At 37.7% G+C, this 26,390-nt stretch overlaps 1 protein-coding gene across 2 annotated transcripts; it reads left to right on the forward strand.

Annotated features, from left to right (window-relative positions):
* On the forward strand, nucleotides 1–21,846 carry SEPT10 (septin 10). Of its 2 annotated transcripts, XM_027889643.1 has the most exons (11): nucleotides 1–270; nucleotides 2,275–2,392; nucleotides 3,114–3,309; nucleotides 4,725–4,911; nucleotides 8,523–8,684; nucleotides 10,195–10,291; nucleotides 10,863–11,028; nucleotides 15,015–15,080; nucleotides 17,616–17,748; nucleotides 20,283–20,471; nucleotides 20,694–21,846. In XM_027889643.1, exons 1-11 carry the CDS (start codon nucleotides 25–27, stop codon nucleotides 20,838–20,840), a joined length of 1,707 nt encoding a protein of 568 aa, XP_027745444.1. In that variant the 5' UTR covers nucleotides 1–24; the 3' UTR covers nucleotides 20,841–21,846. The 2 variants fall into 2 exon arrangements, with proteins under 2 accessions (XP_027745444.1, XP_027745445.1); XM_027889644.1 differs by lacking the exon at nucleotides 8,523–8,684.
* Nucleotides 21,847–26,390: the final 4,544 nt, after the last annotated feature.

Raw genomic sequence — 26,390 nt, forward strand, 5'->3', positions numbered from 1 at the left:
CTCGCCCCTCCTCCCGGTGGCTGCATGCCCAGCAATCACTGCCGCGGCAGAGGCATCGCGCCGCCCTCCGGCCGGGAGGCGCCCGCCACCACTGCCCGCCTCGGCGGCGGAGCCGGGACCGCGTCCCCGCCCCGCGCTCCTCCCCGCCGCGTGGCTCTCGCCCCTCGGCGGCAGCTCCGACCGCGCTTTTCCCTTCATCCCTGCTTCCCTCACTTTTTCCCTTCCTCGCCTGGTGAGGCGATGGCTGCGTCCGATGCCGGTCGGCACCCGGTAAGTCCCCTCCGGGATGTGGGGAGCGGCTGGTGAGCAGCCCCGTGAGCTGGGGGTCACCCCGGCGCGGCTGAGGGCACGGATGGGTCCGCCAGCGCCGGCATCGGGAGGGGAAGGAGAGCGGCGGTAAATCTGTGCCGGGAGGTGGAAGTGCCGCCCCAACTGAGCTGCCCTCGCCGCGGGGCACCGCGGTCTGCCCCGCATCCGTGTCGGGCTCTTGTGAGGGCCGCGTCAGGGCGGGGGTCGGGAGTGCGCGGAAAGTGGATCCTCCCTCCGCAATCCCGGAGCTGCCAGGCTTTTAGAACACTTGTTAAAGGAACTTGTTGGCAGACGTCACCCTTCTTAGCGCTTCTGCGGCGCATCGCATATTTCAAGTAATAAGTTGAGTCGTGCCTATTGAAGAGTTGGTTCTGCGTCATGGTAAAGCTGCCGGCTTTACCGTGCTCTGAGGACGTCGAACCCATCAGTGCTGCAGCGTTAGTTCCCTAATGCCCACACCTGTCCGTGGTTGTGGAAAACTCAGGGCGCTGAAATAGTCCCATTCGGAGTGCCCATGGGCATGTGAATGTGGTGATGTCCACCCTCGGGGCTGATGCCCAGGCATCCTTTCCCAGGGCTTTTGTGCAGCCTGCGTACCCGCCTGGGGCTGGCGGGACCCTCGCCTCCTGCCCCGGCACACGTCTGTTACTTTTTCTCAGGTTTTGGACGGCAAATTTCAGTCATCTCTACCAGCCCAGTGGAAAGCTAGCTTTTTACTTGGACTGCCAGTTTGGTTCTGCAGAGGCTTATGCAGAAAGATGCTTGTAGTCTTGAGACCCAGCTTTTGCTAGGGAATCGCCCAGTGTTGTGCAGTTTTAGTCAGAAATATGTGACAGATTTAAAAGATAACTAATTTTTTTAGTTTCTTTCTGCAAGAAAAAAATAAGTTTTAAATGTTAAGCTGTCGCAGGCAATGATTTGCCTTTGCATGCTGTTTGTAATGGGCAAGATGACTTGATATACACTGGAATACTTGATTAAATTATAGATTGGTTTGGGTGGGAAGGGATTTTAAAGATCATCTAGTTCCAACCCCCCTGCTGTGGACAGGGACACCTTCCACTACATCAGGTTGCTCAGAGCCACGTCCACTGTAATGAATCTGCAGAAATCCAGATGCATTAGCTGTGCTACCAGCCTTTTAAAAAGGGGGTGAGGGAAGGAGTGAGATGTAATTTAGACCATCTCAGGCTGTCTGTATTATGTGCTGTTTTGTTCAGAGTATCAGTTCTGAGGAAGCAGTGAGAAACAGGACGTATTTATGGGAATATTGCAGCATTACCGGCATCCAGATGATAAGGTTTGAGTTATTCACTGAATAAAATTGAATGAGATGCTGTCTTCAAGCATATTTAAACTGCACCATGCAACAGATACTAATTCAAAGAGACTGGCTAGTAAGGTAACTGAATTGCTTTCAGTATGATCTACAGTTCGTAATTTAGGGTTAGATTTCTTACTATAGGATAGTTTTAGATTAGATATTAGGAAGAAATACTTTACTGTGATGGTGGTGAGGCACTGGAATAGGTTGCCCAGAGAGCTGTGGATGCTTCATCCCTGGAAGTGTTCGAGGCCAGGTTGGAGCATCCATGGACTTGGAGCAACCTGGTCTAGTGGAAGATGTCCTTCTTTAGGTCTTAAGGGATCCCTTCTTAAGGGATCTTTAAGGTCCCTTCCAAATGAAACCATTCTATGATTCTATGATTTTTGAATTACCACCATTTTTCTAATCTGGCAATACACCAGTAACTTATTTTTCAACTACATGGTGTATTATTTCTTTGGGAAGTAGTAGTTGTTGACAGATTTTTTTGTTGTTTTTGTTTTCAGACTTTGGCTTTTCTTCGTTGCATGTAAATTGCAAGGAACCTGTTCGAGCTTACTAGTAGAGTTATTTTGTTGCGATTGCTAACTGCTTTGCAAATCGCTTAATTAACATATCTTTAAATTATTTTTCTGTAGCAAAATGATGACTGTCGAACTTTATCCTTGTCTGCGCATGTTGGGTTTGATAGTTTACCTGACCAGCTGATTAAGAAATCCATCAAGCAGGGCTTCTGTTTCAACATTCTTTGCATTGGTGAGTAGTATCTGGGTGCTTTAAGGCTTTAGTAATATACCTGTCCTTAGGAACTGAAGTAACTGAAGGTAACTGAAATTTAAATCCACTTGTGGTGTTAAATGGTTTCTTTAATGTTACGCATGAACTATAATTCTGCCCCTTCCCCCATCTTTGCTTATTTGTGTCCATTCTTTGGTTTTATATTTAGCATTTTTGTAAACAATATGAAGACCAAAAATGTTGAAAACCGATACCATGAGTTTATTGGTTTATCAGCATTTTTTGGATTCTTCTGAGTAAACTGGACTACACTTGTAACAAAGAGCTTCAGGTTAAAAATCCTAAAATTCCAAGGTGGTGTTACTGAATTGTTTTTATACTTATCAAATATTTGCTCTAGTTATTTTACCCTTATTCATAAAAACCCTTTGTTGAACCTTGTATTTTCACAGCTAGCTATGTAGCTTCTTAAAATCTGTAGGAAATTAGTTCATACTTTTAAAGAAATCAAAGTGTCAAGAGACTGTTCTGCTTATTACTCATTAGCTGGTAACTTACCCTAATATGTAGGATGAAAAAAATTAAGATATTTAGTGTTCGTTAAAGGAATGCATTTTGCTTGGAGGAGTCAGATGAGAAATTTTTGTGTAAATTTGTTGAGTTTCTGTGGTAGTACTTTCTATGCTTATTATGTATTGATGTGCAAAATGTCTTCCCCAACCCTTCTGTTTAACTTTAGGAGAAACTGGAATTGGGAAATCAGCCTTGATAAACAGTTTGTTTAACAGCAATTTTGAGGACCCTCCATCAACACACTTTCTGCCAAGTGTACAACTTAGAACCCAGACTTACAAACTTCAGGAAAGTAATGTTCTTTTGAAGCTGACCATTGTAAATACAGTGGGATTTGGTGACCAGATGAACAAAGGAGATAGGTAAGTGCCCTTGTGTCCCTATGTTATGCAGAAGTTTTGGTCTTAGTGTCAAGTTGACTTATCTTTGGGCTTTGTAGTAAGTATTTGGCTTATGTATGTTCTAAATATAACGTTAACTGTTTTTACTGTGTATCAAAGTAAACACGTTTTTCTTTTCATGTAGGAAATTCTTTCCTAAATCAGATGGAATCTGCCCCTTTACTTGTGATATATTCTTTTACAAATGTGTGTACGTACAACATGCAGTAGTTTCTTTTGGGGTGGAGGAAAGCAGTGAGGTCAAAGGGAGGCTTTTTAAACAGCCAAGCAGTTGATCATGTGCTGTAGATTGGAACGTGTTGAAGACCTTAAACTGGAAGTAACATCCTGTGGATTACTGAAGGCCTCTGTTCTTTATGTTGGATGGCTTTGTAGAGGTAGTGCACTAGTGTCTTTCAGAACTTTTTTAAGAGTCTCTGCTTTTATGAGTTGAAGATTTTACAGCACGGAGCTGTCTCAGCAGATTTTGTTTCTTTTACCCTAATTTAAAGAATTTATGCTATTTGAGTGCCTAAATGGTGGCAATAATAAACGAAGGCCAGAGAGTCATGTTAAGATTGTCATGAGAGCCATGGCTTATGGTATATGACTGGATTATAGCTACTGCTAGTGACTTGGATGAATGAGATGCAGGTACATGTTAATAGAGCTATTAGAGATTGTGATGTGTGGTACAGGAGCTGCCTTTTCGTTGTTCTTTTAGTTTTGTGTGTAACAGCTGCTTTTGAATTTTGATAACATCTGATCTGGTGTATAAACTTTGTGTAGCAGAAGAAATGTAAGGGTAGGCTGCTTTTACATCTAGCAACACTTCCTTTTTGAAAGCGGATTATAATCTGGTTTTAAGTAGGATAAAGTATACTTAGGCTGTACCTGCTCAGATTTACATTATTCTTCTGCATTTCTCATTTTCAGTTTTTATCTATTGTTTAAGAACTCTCTCATTATAGTATTTCAGAAGATAAAGTTCGTCCTGTTTTTTGATACTATTAGTTGCATATTTTTTCTTTTCTTGTATTGTACCTAAGAGGTTATTGTGTTTTTCTTATATCCAAGAGTTCTGCGTTTGCACAGCTTGATGGCAAAAATTTAAAAACATCACTTGGGAAGATCAGTTGTAATCATAATTAACTTTGTGTACCTTTTTTCACTAATGGTTACTAGGAAATGTTTTATCTGTATTAGATACATAATTCTTTTTTGAGTTGCTTTTCAGAAATTAGGATTAGTCTGTACGTTTAATTTTTTGCTCTGCTTTAGCAGCCTTTTGACATGTAAAGCAAAAATCCATAAAACAATGCAAGAGGAATTCCCTTTTTAGTTTGGCTTTGTTTAGGAGTAGCTAATCTCTGGTTTTAAAATTTTATTTCCTACAGCTATCAGCCAATAGCGGATTATATAGATGCACAATTTGAAGCCTATCTCCAGGAAGAACTGAAAATTGTACGTTCTTTATTTAGCTACCATGATACTCGCATCCATGTCTGCCTCTATTTCATCTCACCTACAGGCCGTTCCCTAAAAACCCTGGATTTGTTAACCATGAGAAACCTACACAGTAAGGTAAGACTTTGAAACAGAGTTCGAAGAGTTTGTCTTAATTTCTGAAGCATCTTGAAGCTTTCAGGTCCACTACCACCTTTCAGTTCTGTATCTGTGTGTTTGGTTTTGCAGTGTGTTGGTTTTTTGGGTGTCAGTGTACCTTAAGCTTGGAATTAATTGTCTCTGCAAGTAGCTTGCACTTCGTCACTTTTTTATTCACAAGTCAAAAGGAGAGAGACATCCAGCAAGAACATTGAAAAAAAGTACAACATGGTTTAAAAAAATAGTAAAAGAAGTAGAACCACACCAACTTTAAAACTGTAAACATCATATGGAGACTGGATAGGGTACCTTCCATGAGTGTTGTGGTATTTCTAATTAAGCTTGTTTGGAGTTCTGGGGCTGCTGGAACATTTGCAAATAAAAGGCTTTCCAGTGCTATGAAGATCTTTGTTATAGATAACTGAAGAGGCATGTGCCATGAACAGATCACTCTGCAATTGTGGCTTTTTCAAAGATAGACTGCAGTAGTGGTTTCATGTTTATTTGTTTAGAAAGCTTTAAAATAGCAGTTTCCAGTGTAATTACTTGCACTTTCTAAATCCTTAATTTTTTTCCTGTAAATGGGGCTGTGTGAACTAGATGAAGCTAAATGTTTAACCTATTTGAAGAAAGCTTACATAATTTGGATTCAATTTGTTGAAATGTTGAGAAATTTGAAAACTTAGATGCATTTTCTGTGCCTTTAGTCCCTTCCTTTGTGCTTTAATAGAGCCCCTCCTTGCTAGATTTTCTTTCTGCATTTTCTTGACATTTCTCCAAGATAAGAAGGATTAAATCAGCTGTCGAGTCCACATTTCTGATGATGAGCATGTTTGGGATTTTTTAAAATTTTGTTTGTGGATGTATTTTGCATTTTGAACCTTCTCAGTAGCACAGAGCAAGTGGAGTGAAGGTGTGGTGGTACAAAGGTAGGGGAGAGCAGGGTCACTTCTGTGTGCTGTGTTGTTGGTTTATGCCAGATTTAAATGTTTATGAAACTACTCTAGAAAACAGAACAATCTCAAGGACCATGTTCTACACTGATTTTCAAATTTGGAGTTTGTGTTTAATCACAAAAATACTTGTTTTCTAGGTTGTGCCCTCTCCCTTTAAAACAGTGTTTCTTTCAAAAGAGAAGGGTATAGATCCATGAGTCTCAGCATCCTGAGTAAATATTTCCATCAGAATAACTAAAAGTAATTCTGCTTTGGGGAATTTGGCTTCTAGCCACCTACTGTAACTATTTTTAGTTCTGCTTTGGCACAAAAAGAACATGAACCACATGGAACTTGATTATTTTATCCCTTTGCAATGGATTCTACTTTCTGATCTTAATACTGAAACACACACCCAGAAAAAGTATATACTTTAACTGCATATAAAGTATATACTTTAACTGTAGCTTGTTTTCTGTCTTATTGTGAAACGTAGTTGTGGTGCTTTTGGTACTGCATTCTCTTATGCCCATTAGGAATTTGGGATTTCCTAGAATGTGGAAATCCCTGGGTGCATTTTCTGAGTACAGGGTTCCCTAAAGAGAAAATGTTACAGCCACATCAAATGTGTAAATCTATGTCAAAAAGCTGCCCTCAGTTTCTTCCTAAAGCCAGCACAGTGTACACTGTGTGCTTTTGTTACGGTCTGCCTGGTACAAGACAAGCCCAGATTACACAGCACAGAGGTGGAGAGGGCTCTTGGAATAGGATAAGGTCATTGTGTACTCTGTAATCCTGGGAGCAAAAAACCAGAGTATCTGTGGTCAGTTAATTTTTCTCCAATTGTAAATTGGATGACTGGCTAAGAATTTGGGCTGTAGCTTTTAGACATTGAAAAATCCCATAGTTTTGCTTAGGATGCAATCACTACGGACCAGCCGGGTTTCATTCACAGATTAAGGGAATTCTTTTCTGTATCCTTTCTTGCTGGGAATAGTGATCAGTCAACTAAGAGATCTGCAGTTTTAATTCATTCTCATGGAATTGTGTACAGGTTACAGTTAAGTCAGGAAATTACGAGTGTACTTAGTGGGGTTTGAGGTTTTTTTTCCTTCAGAAAGAATCTTTGGAAATGTTTATATTGATTAATAGAGATACTCTTAAATCAGCTTGCTCTTGCAAACAGTAATGATTTCAAAAATGTATAAATTTCCATAATATGTATGTGTTTAAATTTTAATACAATGGCTGTGATGTAACATCGATATTGACAGCTGTAGTCACAGTTTCTGAGGATTTTGCTTTTCTTTCGTTACTGATCTCAGTAGTCTTTCTCTGCTATTCATTTTCTAAGAAATTCTCTCCTAATTAATGAGTATTTGAAAAACTTTGCTGTTGAAAATACAGAATAGAGGTTAATTTGATTCTCAGGACTCTCTGTTACATCCATTTTTACAGCTGTATTATAAAAAATCTAAATTGACGTCCCTCAGCTAATTCGATGCAAGCTGTGAATTATCCTACCTGTACTCACTTATTAAAAAAATATATTCCAACATTTAATTTGATTTTAGATATTTTACCCAATAGGTGCTTTGGTTGTGTAGGCTACACAGATAAGGACTATCATCATGCAGTCTTAGAAGTCATACTTCAGAGTTGGCTTGCTTCCTTTTTGTTTGGACATTTTGCTTAGGACAGAAGTGTTATTTGAAAAATATCCATTTTGAATCTGTTCTTGAGTTTCCATGCTTAGGCATTTCCATTCAGACAGCATAATCAAAAGAATAGAAAATATGTGGGCTTATTTTTTTTTCTTCTCTCTTTCCATTTTGTACCTATGATCAAAGAACTCTCTAAAATTCTCATCTTCTGAAATCTGGAAGAATTATTTGTATTGTTCTTCCAGAATACTTGGATATTAGCGTTCATTATTTGTATCTAGTTCTGAAAAATGTATGTTTTGGGAGCAGTGTCAGGATTTAAAAAAAAAAAAAAGCATCTACTACTGTCCTAAGTTACCACCATAGCTATTTTAGGAAATAGGGCAGATTAGTAAAACTGAATTTCAAGTTCTGAATAATTAGTGTAAATTCTAGTAAGCAAGATTCTTCAGTCATTGTCATTCCTCTGCTTACATCAGATACTTGAGAAGGTCTTTGCTGCAGTGGTGAGGTCAAGATGATGTTGTAGCTGAAAGGAACCCAAGGAAGAGGCTCAGGGGTAGGCAGGGTTTGATAGCCAGCTTCCTTTTCTTTGTGAATGTAAACTCTCTGCTTTCATTTAACACCTAAACCACATTCCCTGGTGCTAGAATCTAGAACAATCTGGTTTTTTAGTAGAAATATAAATAATGACATTTAGTTAATGAGTAGGCGTTATTGTTCTTTTGAGTACTCCACTGTATGACACCTCCTTCCTTGTTCTTTTCTCATATTCAATTAATTTTCAGGAAGAATTAAATAATCTGTTGCTATTTTGTTAATGATGCCCATGAGCATATTTTTAATGATTTGTGAAGCTTTGATGTTAGTTGATGGAAAACTTTGGGCTGGGGAGAAGTCAAAGAGCTTATTAGAAAACAATTTAAGTTACAAAAGCTGTCACCTTAAAATTGAAATCTCACACATTTCATATAATTTATATCATTAATAGGTGAACATTATACCAATTATAGGCAAAGCAGACAGCATTTCTAAAACTGAGCTACAGGAGTTCAAGAGCAAAATAATGAGTGAATTAGTTAGTAATGGCATCCAGATATACCAGTTTCCAACTGATGATGAAACTGTTTCTGAAATTAATACCATCATGAATGTAAGTAAATGACAAAAACATTTATATTTCAGTACTAAAGCATCACTCTCTAATGTTGATTAATGGAATTTCTTTCACCATTGTCTTGAAATTTGTAAGTTTGTATGTCATGAGTTTGTTTGTTTATTTTTCTCTCCTTAAAAAGCTCATATGTTTTGGCTTTTTCCTTCCCTACTTGCAAATCTTCCTGTCCCTTTGTTGTTGATATCACTTGTTTTTTTTTTTTCTGGCTCAGAAACGGAAAAGAGGTTCTCATGCATAAATACTTTTTCTAATTTAATATGTAATTACTATTATGGATAGACATTGACTTTGCCCTTTTCCTCGGCAAAACAGCTTTACATGTTATCTAGATGCCTTGTGTTTCCAGTTTTCTCTGGTCTTTATCACAGCAAGTCTTCTGCCGGCATTTTTTTCTTTTATTTAGTACTTTCATTTGAAATTAGAGCAAATTTTCTCTGGGGATGAAAAAGTCAGATATAATTCTGGCTTATTTTCTATTGTCCTTTCAGATCCTCCCAGGACTAGCTGCCAGCTTCAACTAAGCTTCTGAGGCCAGATGACTTTGTTTTGAGCACTCTGCATTTGTTTATGTGCAAGTGTTTGTAGATGCACATGAGCATGTGTTTGTGTGTACCCAGGTTTGAAAGCAGGGAGCAGGAGCCGGTGTGCTGGAGCGCATGGCTCTGCATCCCAGCCTCTGTTACTTGGCCAGGCAGTGACCGTGTGCAGCTCTTGGTCAGTGACAGGTCCTTCTGCTGTGGGGAGAGGTGGTGGGCTCTTACCTACCCCTTCCATGCTCCGCTCAATGATGTGTTTTCCACTTTATGATTTTTCATGCTTGGTCAGTTGCTGTGGGTCAGCAGGCAGGCAGTCAGCCGTTTGGGCAGCCCACAGCAGTAACCATACAGTGGGTTCCAACCCATGATTGTCACATGACTGTGACTGGGGATATGAACTCTGACTGAATGCGAATTGTGTTCTAGAGCAGCTTTCTGTTTGCTGATGATGCTCTTCCTCATGCAGGATGTTGTTGGCTGCCTTTGCCATTGGGGCAGACCTACTGAATCAGGTCCAACCTGTTGTTTCACCAGGTCGTTGTCCCCACATCTTATTCTGCAAAGTGCCTTTCCAGACAGTCGGCCCTCAGCGTGTGCTGGGGCATGAGTTTGTTCCTCCTGACGTGCAGGGCTTGGCATTGCTCACATTGCCACTTCATGAGATGCCTGTTGGCCCATTTCTCCAGCCTGTCGAGGTTCCTCTGAATTGGCAGCACACCCATCTGGGTCTGTCAACCACTCCTGCTTTTGTTATTGTAGCTTGACTTTTGTATCAGTAGATAGTGACTAGCTACTGATCTCTTCAGAGAGGTTTTTGGTTTGAAATCACCTGTTGGACTTTCCTGAAGTGGTGTTTTTCCCCCTAATTTATTTCTGAAGTGTTTTTCAGTTGTGGCATAAGAATGAGATAAGAATTGAGAGATAAGACTTTATTGGTATGACTCTTACAGGGTCATTTGCCTTTTGCTGTAGTAGGAAGCACGGAAAAGGTGAATATTGGAAACAAAATGGTGAGAGCTCGTCAGTACCCTTGGGGCATTGTAAAAGGTAAATGAATTCTCAAAGATGTTTTTATGAGATTTTTGCTGTTGTTGCTGAAGTGTAAAATTCACCAGTAATACAAGGGCTGGTCCACTGATGCCATGCTGATTGTATTTTGGATCAACAGCTTAAGAAGTTTAGCAATTAATATTTGAGGTGTGCACTAACTGGTAGTTTTATCAACACTGATACATCCTTGGAATCAAGGTGTGAGATGGTGTATGTAGTATTTGGGTAGGGTAGTATGGTGACTGTTCCTCTAGCATTACCAAATTTCAAACTTTATGATTGTCAGTAAAGAAGGGCGTAAAAAAAAAGAAATGTGGTGTTGTTCAGCTCAAACAGGAAATCAGGGCACATTGAAACATGTTCACCAGTATTTACGGTTCTTCAGTACTTCAGCGTTGTATGTAAGAAATTACAAGGAAGTATAAGCGGTGTAATAAACAATGCTATACCTTTTTCTAGAAGTATGTTTAGTAAACAAAATAAATGAATCTCAGTGCTGTTTGAAATGTATTTTAACTATTTTGCTACTCATGCATAGTAATACAATCTTTTTCTTTTTACTGATTAGTGGAAAATGAGAACCACTGTGACACTGTAAAGCTTCGCAAGATGCTTTGCACAAATATGGAAGACTTAAGAGAGAAGACTCATACACAACATTATGAGTTGTACAGACGCTGCAGACTGGAAGAGATGGGTTTCAGAGACATTGACCCCAAGACCAAACCAGTCAGGTAAAGGACTTCATGTGCAGCACTTGCTTTCAGCATCCATTCACTTCACATTTGACTGTATCAACCCAATACAGAGCAGTGTTCATACACAAAATAGGTTTTCTATGAGGGAAAGAAGAGTTTGGGTTTTTTTAAATCAAAGGATGTAGCTGTTCATTCAGTTATCTTCATGGAGAAGTATGTGGGATTAAGTGAGCATTGATTTAAAGACATGCAAGTGAGATGTATTTTGAAATCTTTCTCTTTTATTATAAACCTGGAGATTTTAATTTTTGTCAGGAAAAATGTCTGTTTTCTTCAGGTACATGTACTTTATTACTTTTTTAATCATTTTGTAATTGGTCAGAATCCCGATGGGGAAGAACTGATGTATCAGGAGTTGTTCATGGTTTTACTGAAGTGCTATGGTTGCGTAGGTGGGAAATACTGACTTAAACCAGGCATGAAAACCGAATAATACTTTGTATTAAGAACAGTTTCTAATGATTGGAACCTACTGGTTTGTTTATTTCTTGTTTTACTTAGTGATCAGAGTGTCTTTACTCATTCTGTTCTGGTAAAAATAAATGTCTTCCGTCCAAACAGTTGGTTTTAGTGGCTTAAATTCTTTGCTTTCACCTGTTCTTTGCACAGAAGTTTTAAGTAAGTCTCAGTTACTGTAACTTGTAGAAATGGAGCAGCATTTCTTTCACTTTGACTAGGTCTAGTTTATATATTGTTCAAACAATAAAAATTAAGTAAGATTAATGTGGCCAAGGAAAATGCTGGATGTGGACAGTTTTTAATGAAGTCTTAATGTCAAGGGTCATGTGCAGATTGGTTCATTTAGGTGATGTTGACCTGTCCATGACTCTCAGTAATCTCTTGAATATTCTCTTGACTTAATAAGAAAGGAATACTTCCTTTTCATAGAGAACCAAAGGTGAAAGAGGTTTAAAACCAACTGAAATTAACCATAGACTTCTATTTGTTTTAGATTTAAGAACATAGGTTAACAGGTAATGTCTCATTATCTTTGTCCAGGGGAAGCTTTTTTTAGAGATATGTTCATGGCAATATTGACTGCAGTACCTTTGGCTTTTCTGAACTTGAATGTCACAATGTACAGCCATCTCAAGAAAGAAGTTAAATTATAAAAAGTATCATCCACAGATGTATTTTCTTCCATGAACTTAAGAATTCTCTTTGTAAAACCCCTACACAGTTTGATTTTACTAATGGTCTAAAATGGCAGGTTTGTATCAGAATGTGCTGGTATTTTACACTTCAGAAGCTGGTTTAGAAGTTGTTTACTTCATGGATGTACAGAAGAGCTGCGATCCCTCTGATGTGTAGTTTTTATGTATGGCCCGCTAAATGCCAGGTTTGTTGAGAGATTTTTGGCAAGAAAGTATGTTTACTAATTAGTTTTGGTAAACTGGATCTATTGAAAATGTCATTTATTTGGAAGGATGAGAATAGATATTCCACAGGACTCCAGAAAACAAATATTTTCACAGGTTTACTGCAAGAGGAAGAGAAAAGCAGGACTAGGGTGGGTGTGGTTGTCCCTCAGTTGTGTGGCATAGTGAATGACACGGAGGTCTAAAAGAAAAGGCATTTGGTGTTTTGGGAGAGATGTTTTATGATACCATAAAAAAGGAAGAGAATTTAGGGGATCTGTATGCAGTGTAATTAGCAGACACCCATAAGGTGTTTTATAAAGCTACTGAGGAAACCATAAAAAGTGTCATCCTCAGCAGCGTGATAGAAAATGTCTTTTTACTAGAGGAAGTTCAGTGCTTCCTGTTTTGATGACTTGTACATTTAAATATCTTTCAGAATAGGGACTACCCAGTTGTTCTAGGCAAAAATGTGTTATTAAATTGTCATCCTCTTTGTCCTTAAAGATGTTTACAATATATACAGGTGGATTCTAAGAGCTGTAGTTTTAAAGTCAAATTAATATTGCATAACAGTATATGCCTGATGATTAAAATTTTATGCTGCTTGTGTAAATAATGATCAAAATGCATGCCGAGAAGTCATATTTTGTGCCTCTGATGTAGCTGTCTACGTATTAAATTTGATAATCCACATTGGGTTATTTGATGTAAATTTAGAAAACTTTTGCTAGACTTGAGTAATTGGCTATCTGTAGCATTTGGACATCAACACTTGAGACACTTTTAGCACGTTGTGAAGCTGCCTGTGACATTCCTCTACCACTCTTTCGGATTTAGAAGTACCGCAGTAGTTTATTCATCCAAATTTGTAAGCCACTACAAAGCAAACCTAGTAATTCTTGGGTGTTCAGCTACCTTGTGAAGTAGGTTGTGGGCAAACATCTGTAAAGGCTTTCACTCACATGTGAAAAAACACATTGGCAAGCTTTATTTTTTATGGGAGATGCAGAAAGAGATGGATTCAGCACACAACAGAAAAATATGTTTGCATCTTTATTGCTAGGTATGAGAAGGGATAATAAAGGTAGTAACAGTCTGAAATGACTGTTTTGTGTACACTTTTAAAATACCTATTCCCTATATTTTCCTATATTTTTTGTGAAGCTGTTTCATAATAGCTTTTTAATTTATTTATTTGCAATTACATTCTAAGAATGAAGTAATGAAGTCAGTGGATAGCAGAGTATATGTGTTATGCATTTTATCTGTTGTATTTTTTTTTTTTTACTGCTTAAAATTGGGATTTGCCTATCTTTGTTGTTGAAAAGTAAAGATAAGCTATGTTTTGATTGTGGATGATCTAGTACTGCCTTTTCCATGGTCCAGTTATGTCCATTTGGAACATGAATTCCTACTTTCAGGTCATTCTCGGTGAGAGATATTTGCTGAGACATTTTGAATAGAAAAATTGGGAATAGTTGAAAACGTAAATCTGGACATGAAGAGCACTTCCAGTGAAGCAAACTTCTAAATATATTCACACACATAGTTAGGTTAGGTGTTTGGATGGAAGAAGATTAGTAGTGTTTTGAAGCTGGACATTTTGTTAAGTTCATTTTTGGATCTAAGCTAAGTTGGTGTCCACAGGACTTTCTTGATTTAAAAGAAGAAAACTGATAGACCAGGGACTGTTGAAAAAAGCTGAGAATTATATTCAGCCTGTGTGCTTGCATTTAGATTCTCTGTTAATCATTCTCTGGTTAATTGTTTTTCTGTCATCATAATTACAATTGTTTCTTCATCATAATTGCAATTAAGCATAATTGTAACATAAGCAGCTTGTTTGCTCAGAATGTGAGGAATCATATATTCCATGCTTTATTCCTCCCTGAAACTGGGATATTCAGACCTTGCTGTTCTTGAACTTGTTTATATTTCAGTCTGTTTTGAAGATGATGATAGAAAAGCAGGAAGGATTCAGTAATACGAATAAAGTTTATGCGTAGAGAAAGGTTAATATGACTCTCGTTGTCTTTTCTAAGAAAAGAAACCTAATATCTGAAAGGCTATTAGATGTTTTTCTTTAGAAGTCACTTGGGAATGGAGTTCATCTGACCAGCTGCAGACCTTTGCATTTGAGCTCAATATTTTAACTGTCTTAAGGAGAGATTGAACTACATCCAAAATACCTATTTTTAATGCCTGCACTGGGAAAACGGTAATTATCTACATCTACCACAGCCTTAGTGTTGCTTAATATCAACTTAGGTAGTTATGTAGTCAAGGCATCATGCTAGAAATACCTGCCAGTAGTTAACCTTTAATTTTTTTTATTTGGTTTTTGCTTGGTTTGGTTGTTTTGTGGGTTTGTTTGTTTTGGTTTTGTGTGTTTGTTTGTTTGGAGTTTTTGGTTTTCTTTGTTTTGGTTTTTTAGTTTTTCTGATATACCTTAATTGATAGTCAAATGTTATGCAAGAAGTTACTTTCAAATTTGAAAGCTTGAAAAAATTTAAATACTTGTGTTCAAAGTGCACAAACATTGTGTGAATTCAATTCAGAGTCTTTATTTATGAACATAACGTGTTTGATTTGCATCTTTAGGCTTCCATGCTTTCAGTCTTATGCAGACAGAGAAACTATATGCCACAGCTATGCTTCTTCAGAAAGGTATGTGGTAGTGTGGGTATGTGTGATTAGTTTAGACTTTCTTCACAATCCCTTCCTCCAAAACCTTAATAAGAATGCATTATTTAAATAATTAGCTATAACATTTAGATTTTTCAAGTGTCTTTGTACAGAGTATAAAATTCTGGAGGTCTAACCCAGAAGAATGAGAGAACCTATGAATTTGTTTTTCATAATGTTCTAAATGAGAAACAGTGAAACCAGTCCTCAGATAAACTGAAAAGTGTTGTACTGTGAGTAATGGATGCAGTAATGCTGAAAGGATTGGCTTAAGATTTGGTGAATTATTTCCCCCTCCTCCCCAAACCTCCTAAAACCAAACAGTGTTTGGGTCATTATGGTGCTGATCTCCCAAATGCAGAAGAGAAAATGTTTTTCTAGTTTTGTCTTTGTGATTTCCAGAACAATTCAGTCCAGGGAGAGGGGGCATTCAGTGATTGCAGCATGTAAGCTCAGTCTAGCACTTGCTCTAGCAGCTGTACTGCACCCAAAGGCAGCATGTTTGCTGGCAGAACTGACACTGGGTGCAAAAGTGTGTCTGGTGTGAGACTGCTGGCACTTGAAAAAGCTGTGCTGTAGCTTTATTATCTAAACTTAAGGATTCCATGAATTAATGTATCTGTATGAAAACCATGCCCCCATGCCATGTGATAGATAGAATTTAGAATTTCAAGATGACCCAATTTACTTCACAGCTGGTTTTAAAAAAAACAAATAAAAAAACAAAGGGGTGATTGTTCTGAATTAATTTTGTTGCTGTGTAGTGCTCAAATAAGATAGAATAGGAAGAGCACTCTGACCTTGATAACTTAAAAACATTGTTTGCATGTGCAATTTCAAGATGATTCTTTTCTCTCTTTAGATGATATTTTGAATACAAATAAGAAACTTTAGGACTGTGAAATTGCCCAGTCATCATAAATTTAAATATCGAAGAGAGCAGTTGAAGCTTACTGTTGCTCTAAATAATTAACTTTTTAAATGCCCTTTTTAGTAAGTCTTTCCATTTATAAACTTTTTAAATAGAAACAGTAAAAGATAAGACAAAACCTGATACATAAGTATGGATGTATATTAAAAATATAAAGCAAAATTAAATATTTTATACACATACCTATTTATTTTACGCCAGAGTGGAAGGCATGAGATACCTGGCTAACTGATGTTAGCTGAGAAGGGCTGACTAGTTAGTGCTCATGAAGTGTTAGAAGAGATCAGTGGTGTAACAGAAACAAAGAGCTTGAACATTATCCATGTTTTGATCTGTTCATAAGCCCTGTGTCCTAGAAGATAATGGGCAGGTGCTTTTGAGTTTCTAATAACCATCAGCACAGCTATGATCTACCAGTTCTGCCTCTCTGGAATCCTGTGACTCAGAAGTTTGTGGTAAAAGTTTTGATGGAAGAATTTGTGTCATTAAGCAGTTTTGTTTTTCAAAGGCAGTGTGCACTTTGGTGTATCAGATACATCTGTGTCCAAGCTCCATTCATTTTTCCTTGAAAAGCTGAACACTTTCTGCCAGCACTGGGTGATAGCAGTGGGTACTATAGACCTCACACCTCTAGTAGTTTATTTGTATGAATAAATTACCAGTGTCTTTTAATTTGACATAATATGCTTTGCCACAAAAGAAGTATCTCAATTTCAAGTGCCTGTTGTTGGGACAAAAAACATTATCTTGTGTACTAAAAGGAAAGGGAGGCATAGATTTAAAAGTAAAGAGATGTTTTAGTTACTTGCTGATTTGTTCTGCTGCCAGGTATTTACTCGATGATCTGAACTAATTTACACCTCCTGTATAATTTCAAATATAAGTATGCATGTATGCAGTGTATTTGCTTCTGAGAGAGAGGATTCAGGAAAAACCAAACAGTCTTGAGGTTTTGACTAATGCACGTTGGAAAGTAACCCTGTCTTTTAAATGTTGAACTACTCAGGAAATTGTTTTTATTCTATATTAATATAACTGCCCTATTTAAATTTTGACATTACATAAAGAGGGTGCTATATATTTTGAAGATCCTGTTATTGTCTTCAATTTTCATACAGGAGTAATAATTTTTTTAGTTGTGTTAATGTTCTATATTAATTGCTTTTTTAAATTCCTACTTTAAGACTGAGGTTTTACAATGTGGAAGTTCTGGGGGATTTTTCTGGCGATTTCAGTGTTCCATTAGTAAGCAGCTTAAAGGAGAAACTTATGCATGCTGGAGTCAGCAAGGTATAACTCAAGTCTTTAGAACGTTAGATGCCTATAAGTGCTGTATTTACTTTGAAATGTAAATTGCCCAGGAGCAGTTAGCATAAATAATTTTACTTGGGGTTGTTTACGTTAATAAAAAAATAGAAATATAAGATGCTTGCTTCTGTTCAGGTTTGTTTATGAATTTTTATGTGGGAAGCTGTAGAAGTTAATATTTCAGATGAATATTAATTGTTCAAATGATTTTCTAGATTGTTGGGTTTCCACACTGAATAAAGCAACATGCTGGAAACTTGCTTGTTTTTGGACTTCAGTCTGCAGGAAGCCTATGAGGCAAAGAGGCATAAGTTCTACCTTGAACTGCAAAGAAAAGAAGAGGAGATGAAACAAGAATTTGTGCAGAGAGTGAAGGAGAAAGCAGCAGTGTTGAAAGAGGCAGAGCAAAAGGTAAGCATGCCTTTCTATATTGTTTGCTGAGCTTTGGAACAGTTAAGTTCTTAACAGAATCACCGGTTAATGTTTATAATTTCCTAATATTTTGAAGACAGTAACGCTTTAAATCAAAAGCAGATTGATTACACAGATTGATTGGTTTAGCAGATTGATTAGACACAAGCAAACAAGAGAATATGACTTAGGAGGAGCAGCTGAGGGATTGATTAGCTTGAAGTAAAGGAGGCTTAGGGGAGACTTCATTGCTCTTTAGAACTACCTGAAAAGAGGTTGTAGTGAAATGGGGATTGGTCTTTTCTGCCAGGTGACAAGATGAGAGAAACTGGCCTCAGGTTGTGTCAGGGGAGGTTTAGACTGGATATTAGGAAAAATGTCTTGACCGAAGGGCTTGTTGAGCACTGGAACAGGCTTCCCAGGGCAGTGGTGGAGTCACTGTCCCTGGAGGTGTTTAAAAGCCCTGTAGGTGTGCCACTTGGGGGGCACGGTTTAGTGGTGGACTTGGCATTACTGGGTTAATGGTTGGACTCGGTTTTAAGGGTCTTTTTCAGCGTAAATGATTATATCATTCTATAAATGGCATTTTTTTTTTTTTTTGGAAGGAACAAGCTTACAGTCTAATGGCTTTGGTGGACAGCGGGGCCAAATCTATAGAGTAGGAGTTGATATGGTGAAGTAAAAGAGTGATGAATGTAATAACTGTGTTTCTTTGTCTTCTCTAGCAGTATACTGAGAAACATTGGTAAGTTATAGCAGCACACTGGGTACTTTTCATGCATAGGTTGCTCTGTAAAAACCAGGATTTTAGGAAAAAATGCCATGGGCTATATATGTTTTTATGACATCCAGATTCAGTTATTAAATCTAAGCTAACCTTCAGATTGAGAAGTTTGAAAGTGTAGTAGTTTTGTTGGTCCAGGTTGGTTCAGGTTTTAAAGTCTCAGCTGTTCCCAGCTGCCTTAAGACTATTGGGAGATATGGAATATTTCTTTACTATGTTGTTGAAGATTTAGTCCTGTCAAGCTGGACTAGCAAAACAGGATCTTCTCATCTACCTTCTGCCAGACTCTATCATGGCCATGCGTATTTATATTCAAATACAGGTTTAATTGAAATTGGAAACCTGTGTATTTTTATTAATGTTCTTTTCTGTACATTAGTTTCCCCAGCAAAGCTGTAGCAGTTTTTTTTGAGGTGTTCAGGTGCATGTTTTAAATAAGAAGGCTTAATATTTGTTTTCTAAGCCTGTTAAGATCTCCATGCTACTTGTGGAGAAAAAAGATCAGATTCAGTCCTTCTCATATGAAGCTGTCCAACTGGAAGAATACTTGGCCATGTTCAAAGTAGGTTCAGCAAGGTTTTACACAATATCTGTGATGCTCTTCGATATTTTCCTTCTTTGATTTATATGAGGTGGTTTTTGAATTCTGCATATTGCAATTGAATTACAGATATTAGTTTTCCAAGTTCCTGATATGGGAAAGGGATCATGCAGTCACTCCTAAAGAATATTTGTCATATCTATCGTCTTGCTGCTCAATTGCCAAGAAGGGTGTGTGTGTACCTGGAAACTAAAGAAAACCAGGAATTTTTGTTGTACTGAAGATTGCTTTCACATCCTTCGTTAGAGAAAACTTGTAGGTGCTCCTATAAAATCTGAGAGCTCTACTGGGTAGAACAGGAATACTTTTATATTTATAGTCCTAGTTATTTCTTCTTTTTTTGCAAAAGAGGGAAATAAATCTCTCTGATATCTGTACCAGTGTAGCTGCACTCAGAGTTACACCCATACAAATTAATATAGAAGCAGGATTCTAGATTTAGTGTGTGGGAAGATGGGAGATGAGGAAGAATGGAGTGAAGTAGCCTTTGGTTATCGTGCATAACTTCACAGTAGGTTTAAACTGGTTAAAATATGTCTGGTGATTAAAATGCATTAATATGTCAAAAGAACAATCAGAGAACAATTACTGCAGAATAGTTAACTTCTTACAGCCCACCAGTAACTCCCTAACCAGACTTAACTCTATGTCTGTAGCTACTGATATTTAAATATGATTAATATACATATTAAAATTATATATATATACTTGAAAATACATATCCATGTAACTAAAGTATGTATGATTCCTTGCCCATTTGATTTTGGTGAAGTATATTCTACTTGACAAATCCTGATTTAATCTGTCTGTTGGTTGTTGTTCCATATCTAAAGGCCTCCTTATTTTTGATATAACAAAGATATAGCAAAATGTAGTAGGAAACCTAGTACTCACTTACTGCCTTCCATGTTCTCCACCTGTACTTAGTGTATTAGCCCAGCTTTGTGAGAACAGTATGATAGGAATGATTATTTTTATGGTTTGCTATTTTTTTTAGTCATAACAATTTGGGGAAATAACTGCAATTTCTTAGGACTACAAACAGCAGTTAAGGTAGGTTTTGCTGCTAATTTACAGACGGGTTTTATGTTGTGATATCACCACCTTGTGTTACTAGCTGGAAGCGTTATTTGTGCCTTCTTAAAATAGGTACAGACTAAATCTGAATGTCTTGCGCTAATGCATCAAGAAGAGGAACTGAAATTAAAGGAAAAGAAAGAAGTTCTGGAAGATGAAATAGCTGAGTTTATTGAGAAGAAAGCTACAGCTGAATTGCTCCAATCACAAGTGCTCATCTCTACCCCTGTTGTTAATTTGAATAGACAGGGACTGCAGAAAGTGAGTGCTGATGCTGGTCATCAGAGGTAGCAATAAAAAAAATCTTCACATTCACTTTTATAACTCAAAATTCAGTAATCTTTTAGAAAAGTCAGAAACTTGCACCTATTCTGTTGTGTGATAAGAAGATATAAGTGTGTAAAATATTGTCATGCTTGGATTTACTTTTAGAGTAATTGCTGTATGTTCTATGAACTTTTTTTTTCTTTTTTTCCATGAAAGAACCAAGATTTTCAACTTGAACTCCAATGCTTTGATGTCAGAGATGAAGGAATTATGAATGTTCAAGAACAGAGCGAAAGGGAAAGTGAGGAGGAGGAGGAGTTAGAGAGAGAAATTCACCTAGGGAATTCCAGAAATAGTATTTGATTGCAGCACTCAACGCTTTGAATGTAGAGTATGTTAGTTTTATGAAGTGATCTGATTGCTGTTGTCTCATAATATTACATGTGTCTTCCTAATACAGATTTTTTAGAGAAGAGGTTGATAAAACTGGCTGTGAAATTACACAGAGTGCAGAATATGACCCGATAAAGATTTCACTTCCTTCTCTTCCACCCACTTCTTTTTTTCTCTGCTTCCAAAAGAAAAGCTTGAATAGGTTGTGGAATTTCAGAAATACATTCAAAAGTAGTCTCCAGATTATAACATGCCCAACTTCTTCATATATAAAAATTGAATTAAATGCTCTTATAATAAATTAAACTGATTTAAATGTTTTTCTCCTCCAGAACCAGAAGTCAATTAACTTATTAATTTCTTTTCCTGATAGGTTACAAATTTACTGCAAATGACATTTTGTTAATTAATAACTTACTGCAGTTGAAAGCAGATTTTTTGGTTCTGAATTTATTCATAACTGCTAGATTATGAAGAACTTTTGAAGCTAGGTAGGTGCACATATTTTCACAAATGTGACATTTTTGTGGTGTGTGATAAGAGCCTGCTTATGTTTTTGCCAAAATTTATTGCATTTCAACTACTGTTACTGAGTTCCTTTTCTTAGACTCCTTTTTTTTTCTGGATTTACATATGAAAATGGGATTCTTGGTAACAGAGGTCATTATCTGTGCTACTGTGAGTAACTCCCAACTTCAGAAAATTTTTGGTTTGTTTTCTCTGGTTTGGTTTTATATCTTCAGAGTAAGTTAAGTTTATGTGCTTGTTCTGGTTTTTTAGTTCAAGCTTTCCACAGTACTGATGACAGAAGACACAGTATTGATAATTTCTTTTGAGGAAGCAATGATTCATGGTGCACTTTTGAAGGTATAGGCGTTTCAGTTCCTTATGAAAGGAAGATATCTCTTATTGCTGCGTGCTGCAAAACAAGAATTTTTATGCATGATCTCACATAGAGTGAGGTGATTACTGTCATCACCATGAGTTTTCTTCAAATGGTATGGTTTAGTAGTCTACTAAGTATTATTCAATACAACTGTTGACATATTTGAACCACTTACTGATTTTGCTGACAGATTTTTCTTTATAGGCTTGTATGTATATGCACTGTTCTAGATTTCAGATAGTCTTTCTAATGAAAATTTATTGGAATATTTTTGCAGTGCTGTACTGTTGCATGATAGTTTATTTAATATGGAAAGTACCTGTAACTTTTTGATGCTTATGAGTGTGGTGTTCAGTTACAGCTGAAGCTTTACAAAAACTATTAACTACTAGAGCTGCAGGTTAAAACAAGTTTTAAATGCCTTGTATGTTTTCAGTAGCCATGATAACTAATGGAAAACTATAAGAGGTACAGTTCTCTGAAGTTCTTTTGTGCAACTGTTTGACAATGAAATACTAACTTGACAAAAATAAAATAGATTGGTTTTGCTTAAGAGTTACTCTTGTTCTGCTTTCTGTGCCTCGTGTGTTATTAAAAGGAGTAAGGTTTCATATTTATCTGAAAAAATAAATGTTTTGCATCTGTTTTAAATATCTTAAATCATTCATTGATTGAAAAAAAATAGGTGATTTGTGTTACTGTACCAGGAAGGCAATGAGACTTGTGATTTACTTGTCATACACCACTGTCCTTATCATAGAGTCGTAGAATATTTCAAGTTGGAAGGAAGCCATAGGGAGTTGGAAGGGACCCAGTAAGGTTCATCGACTTCAGCTCTCTGCTCCTTGAAGAGCTACCATTGACTGGACCGTTTGCCTCTGTTTGATTAGAAGCAAGGAATAGGTCCTCCTTAAAGAAGGTAACAGCCAAATGAAAAGAAAAAATATTCTTTTTAGTCATTTGGAAGTGTTACCAGGTGATCTTGAGCATAATGTAATAATAATTGAGTGATGTGTATTGTCAGCACTCAGTTATCCCTGTGTGAGTTATCACTGCTGCTGATATTAGTTAGCTCAAGCACAGCTCTTCATTAGCGTTAAAAAAACTGTATCCAGTGACAGATTTAGCTGTCTCTAGTCTGGCAATTTTGTTGAAGACAAAGACTGAGATAGTTAAGTACTGTTTGACCTAGATATCTCTGTGCCTGGCCAGCACTAGAGGAGGTGCTGTGCTTTGACAGCTGGAAACCACGAATAGGACTGTATGGTACCACATGTCTTGGTCAGATGGGTTTATTTCAGTTGCATGTGCTGGCCCTGCAGGACTTAGCAGCAAACAAAACTGGTGCAGGCACCTGTGCAGGTGTTTGGAACAGGTGACAATTAAAGGGAGTTTGTTCAGTTGTAGCACAAAAATGGCACAGCACAAAATGAAAGAGCTGGCGGGTTTCTCTTTCTGTTTTTCCTTGATACTCATTTAAACAGTGGAGAGTCATACGTAAGTGTGGGAAATTCCACTGTTGTTTTGTTTAAGTTTGCCTAAAGGTGAGATATCAGGTAAGCACACAAGTGCACATTACAACCTGACAGTCAAATGCAGTTCAAAGAATTATAAAGGAGCAACTAACCATATCGTGTGAAAGTGGAGAATCAGTAGTGGTGGTAAATAAAAATGTATATAGCTCCTTGTAGTTTATCTTGGCCATGTGCTTTTTTCCTGCAGGTGAAGTGGTTTCAGGACCTTTATTAAGGTTTCTTTATTGTTATGGTACCTTCTCCATGTGGCTATTGCATAATTGTTTTCAGCCTTTACAAACCTGAAGGTTTTATTTTTTTAGATACTTTCCATAGGTTATTTTCCATATATATTTTGTATGATATTCTTAACCATATCTTTGAAGTTACTATGCCCAGTAACAAGACACAGCTAGGATTCTTAAGTAGTTTTATCTTAAATCTGGCTGACAGGTCAGGCTCAAAGAGCTATAACATGAAGCTGGCAGCCAGTCACCCCAAGGCTCTGTTTTAGGGTCAGTGCTCTTTGATGTTTTAATAAGTGATCTGGGTGCAGGAATTGAATGTACATCAAGGAAGTTTGCTGATGATACTAAATTAGGGGGAAGCTGTGGAATCCCTCTGAGGTAGAGAGGCCTTACAGAGAGGTCAGGATAGGCTAGAGAGCTGAGCAATCCCCGACCAATTGAAATCTAACAAGAGCGGGTACCAGAGGTTCAGAAGTTCAGACTGGACTTTAGAAAAAGACTTTTCACTGGGAGGATGGTAGATCACTGAACACCCTGAGACAGTGGTTACAGCATCAAGCCTGTCAGAGTTCAAGGGGTATCTGGAATATGCTCGTAGTCATATGGTTTAGTTTTAAGTACACCTGTGAGGAGCATAGAGTTGTGCTTGATCCTTATGGGTTCCTTTCAGTTTGAGATATTCTGTGATTTTAACTTATGGTGACACAAGCATCTTTCGTAGTAGCAGCAATATAATATTTTATAGAAGTGAAAATACTCAAAAATGAGTAATTTTCCAAGACCTTTGTGAAGGCTTGTGTAATTCACATCCAGCGTATCACCGTGGAAAGTAATTTAGTGTAATTCTTGGACAGGTAAAATACCTAAATGGATTTTTATGAGGTACTGAGGCATCTACTTCTCCATGTTTTCTTTAATATATGTATTTTTTAAAATCCAGGCCCTAGCATCAAGGCAGTAAAACAGTGATAGCTAAGTATAGACACTTGCAGGATTTTAAACCAGAAAAAAAAAAGTCGTCAACAAGATTTTCACTAGGGTGCGCTCGAAGGACGTAGTTTTCACTTTGGGGAAGGGACTGTGGCACCGAGCAACTGTGTCACTGGCTCTGAAGAGCCCCCTCTAGTTGAACCTGCTTTTACCACGGGGTTTGGAGGCTCCAGAGGCCCCTTCCAACATGAACTGTTCTGTGATTCTGAAACGCATTTATCATGAACAATTTTTTTCCCAAATACGAAGAGAATAATAATTTCTGTAGAAACAAAGCTGTAAAGCGTGGAAAGCAGTATAAAAGTAAGTGTAGTGAGAGCATCTGAGCTGACGTGGTTGATTACCTGCTAGGGCATTAAAATGCTGGAATCAGTCTTCGTAATTTGAAAATTTATGAGTACAATTGCTCCTCCAAGAAATTGCTCTGATTCTGAGCCAAAATCTTTTAAAATTGCTTCTTAGAAATGTGCGTGAAAATACCCTGTTTTTACTGTTGGGAAGTACTAGTGAGATGCGTCAGGATGTTTTCCGGGTTATCATCCTGCGAGTCATAGGCTTTCTGAAAAAGAGTGTTATGGAGCTGCACAAATGTCTTTTGGTATCAAGTCTCTAAGTATGTCTTTATTTTGGGGTACTTGTACTTGTGATCATTAAGTAGTAATCTCTCGGCAGTTTTATATATCAGAGTTTCTTAGTGTAAAACTAATGGTTTCAGAATTAAATTCTGACTTACGACAGAAATTTGCCTTTCTCTGATTTTCATATCCAAGTGTGAAGGATTTTATTATCTTCCTATTCACATATACAAACCCATACATTTTTTATAACTGTACATAAAGAGGTGTGTCTCGCTCCTGCTGGTGTGTATGTAGATAGATATATAGATCACTCACCAGTGCCACAGTTAGCTAAGAGTGGTCCCCAGGCTGTGTGATATGTTCAAGAGACTATTTTAGTGCTTAACACTTGGTCTGGATGCCTGGCTGCAGTTCCTGCATTCCCTTGTGCTGGGAGGAGGAAATCTTTGCTCCCCCACTAGTCTGCATACATTTGGAGGGGCAGATCCTCCCCAGTGAGAAGAGACTGCAAGACAGAGTTCGAGTTCTCTGCACCCCTAAGATTTTACCTGTTACCCTCACAGAGTGGAAATGTGGAGCTACTCCTTCCTCCTCAGGGAGATGTTAACTCCTTTCCCCAAAGTTTGGAACAGTCAGACTGCTAGTCATCACTGCTTCGGAGAGAAGAGAAAATAAGTGGCATGTTTGGAAAGAGGATAAGAAGGTGCTGGTGTTTGCGTAGCTGTTTTTAATGGCTTCCACTTATGGCTGTTTTGCTGAGATGGGGTTTATTTGGTAAGTTTGCAGAAAGCCAGAGGTGGAGTTCCCTTCCCCGTGCTCTGGCAGTGTGAAGATGTTTGGTCCTTTTAGCCTTCTGGGAAAACACAGGGATCCCGGTGCATTTTGGTATATCCAGCTGCCAAGGTGTGCAAGCAACCAGAGAGATGAGACACACAGAACTCTGTTGCAGCCTTTCCTCAAATGTTTGCTAGCCTTATGTCACTTCACGGGGTGGGACAGGACTCATTTGACTTGCAGGCTCCAGTGAAAATCTGTACTGGCTGCCATCTAGAAACATATCAGGCAGTACTGATGCAGAGGAATACAAAATACCAGTGCTGTTTTATGACTATGTTTGCAGTAGGTGAATGAATCCAAGCTTTATCCCATGGTTAAATCAATATATGCCTCTAATAATTTAAAATGTGTAAATGCACAATGCAAATACCTATATTTAAGACATAATTCCACTGTCTGTTGTGATGGTGTTTAAGACTGGCATGTGTGTTTTGTCTCCAAAGTTACAGAAGTTCTTTTTGCCTACA

This window comes from Empidonax traillii, unplaced genomic scaffold, assembly GCF_003031625.1.
Source record: "Empidonax traillii isolate 1590-97213 ecotype Southwest subspecies unplaced genomic scaffold, ASM303162v1 scaffold268:size1028579, whole genome shotgun sequence".
Taxonomy (NCBI): domain Eukaryota; kingdom Metazoa; phylum Chordata; class Aves; order Passeriformes; family Tyrannidae; genus Empidonax; species Empidonax traillii.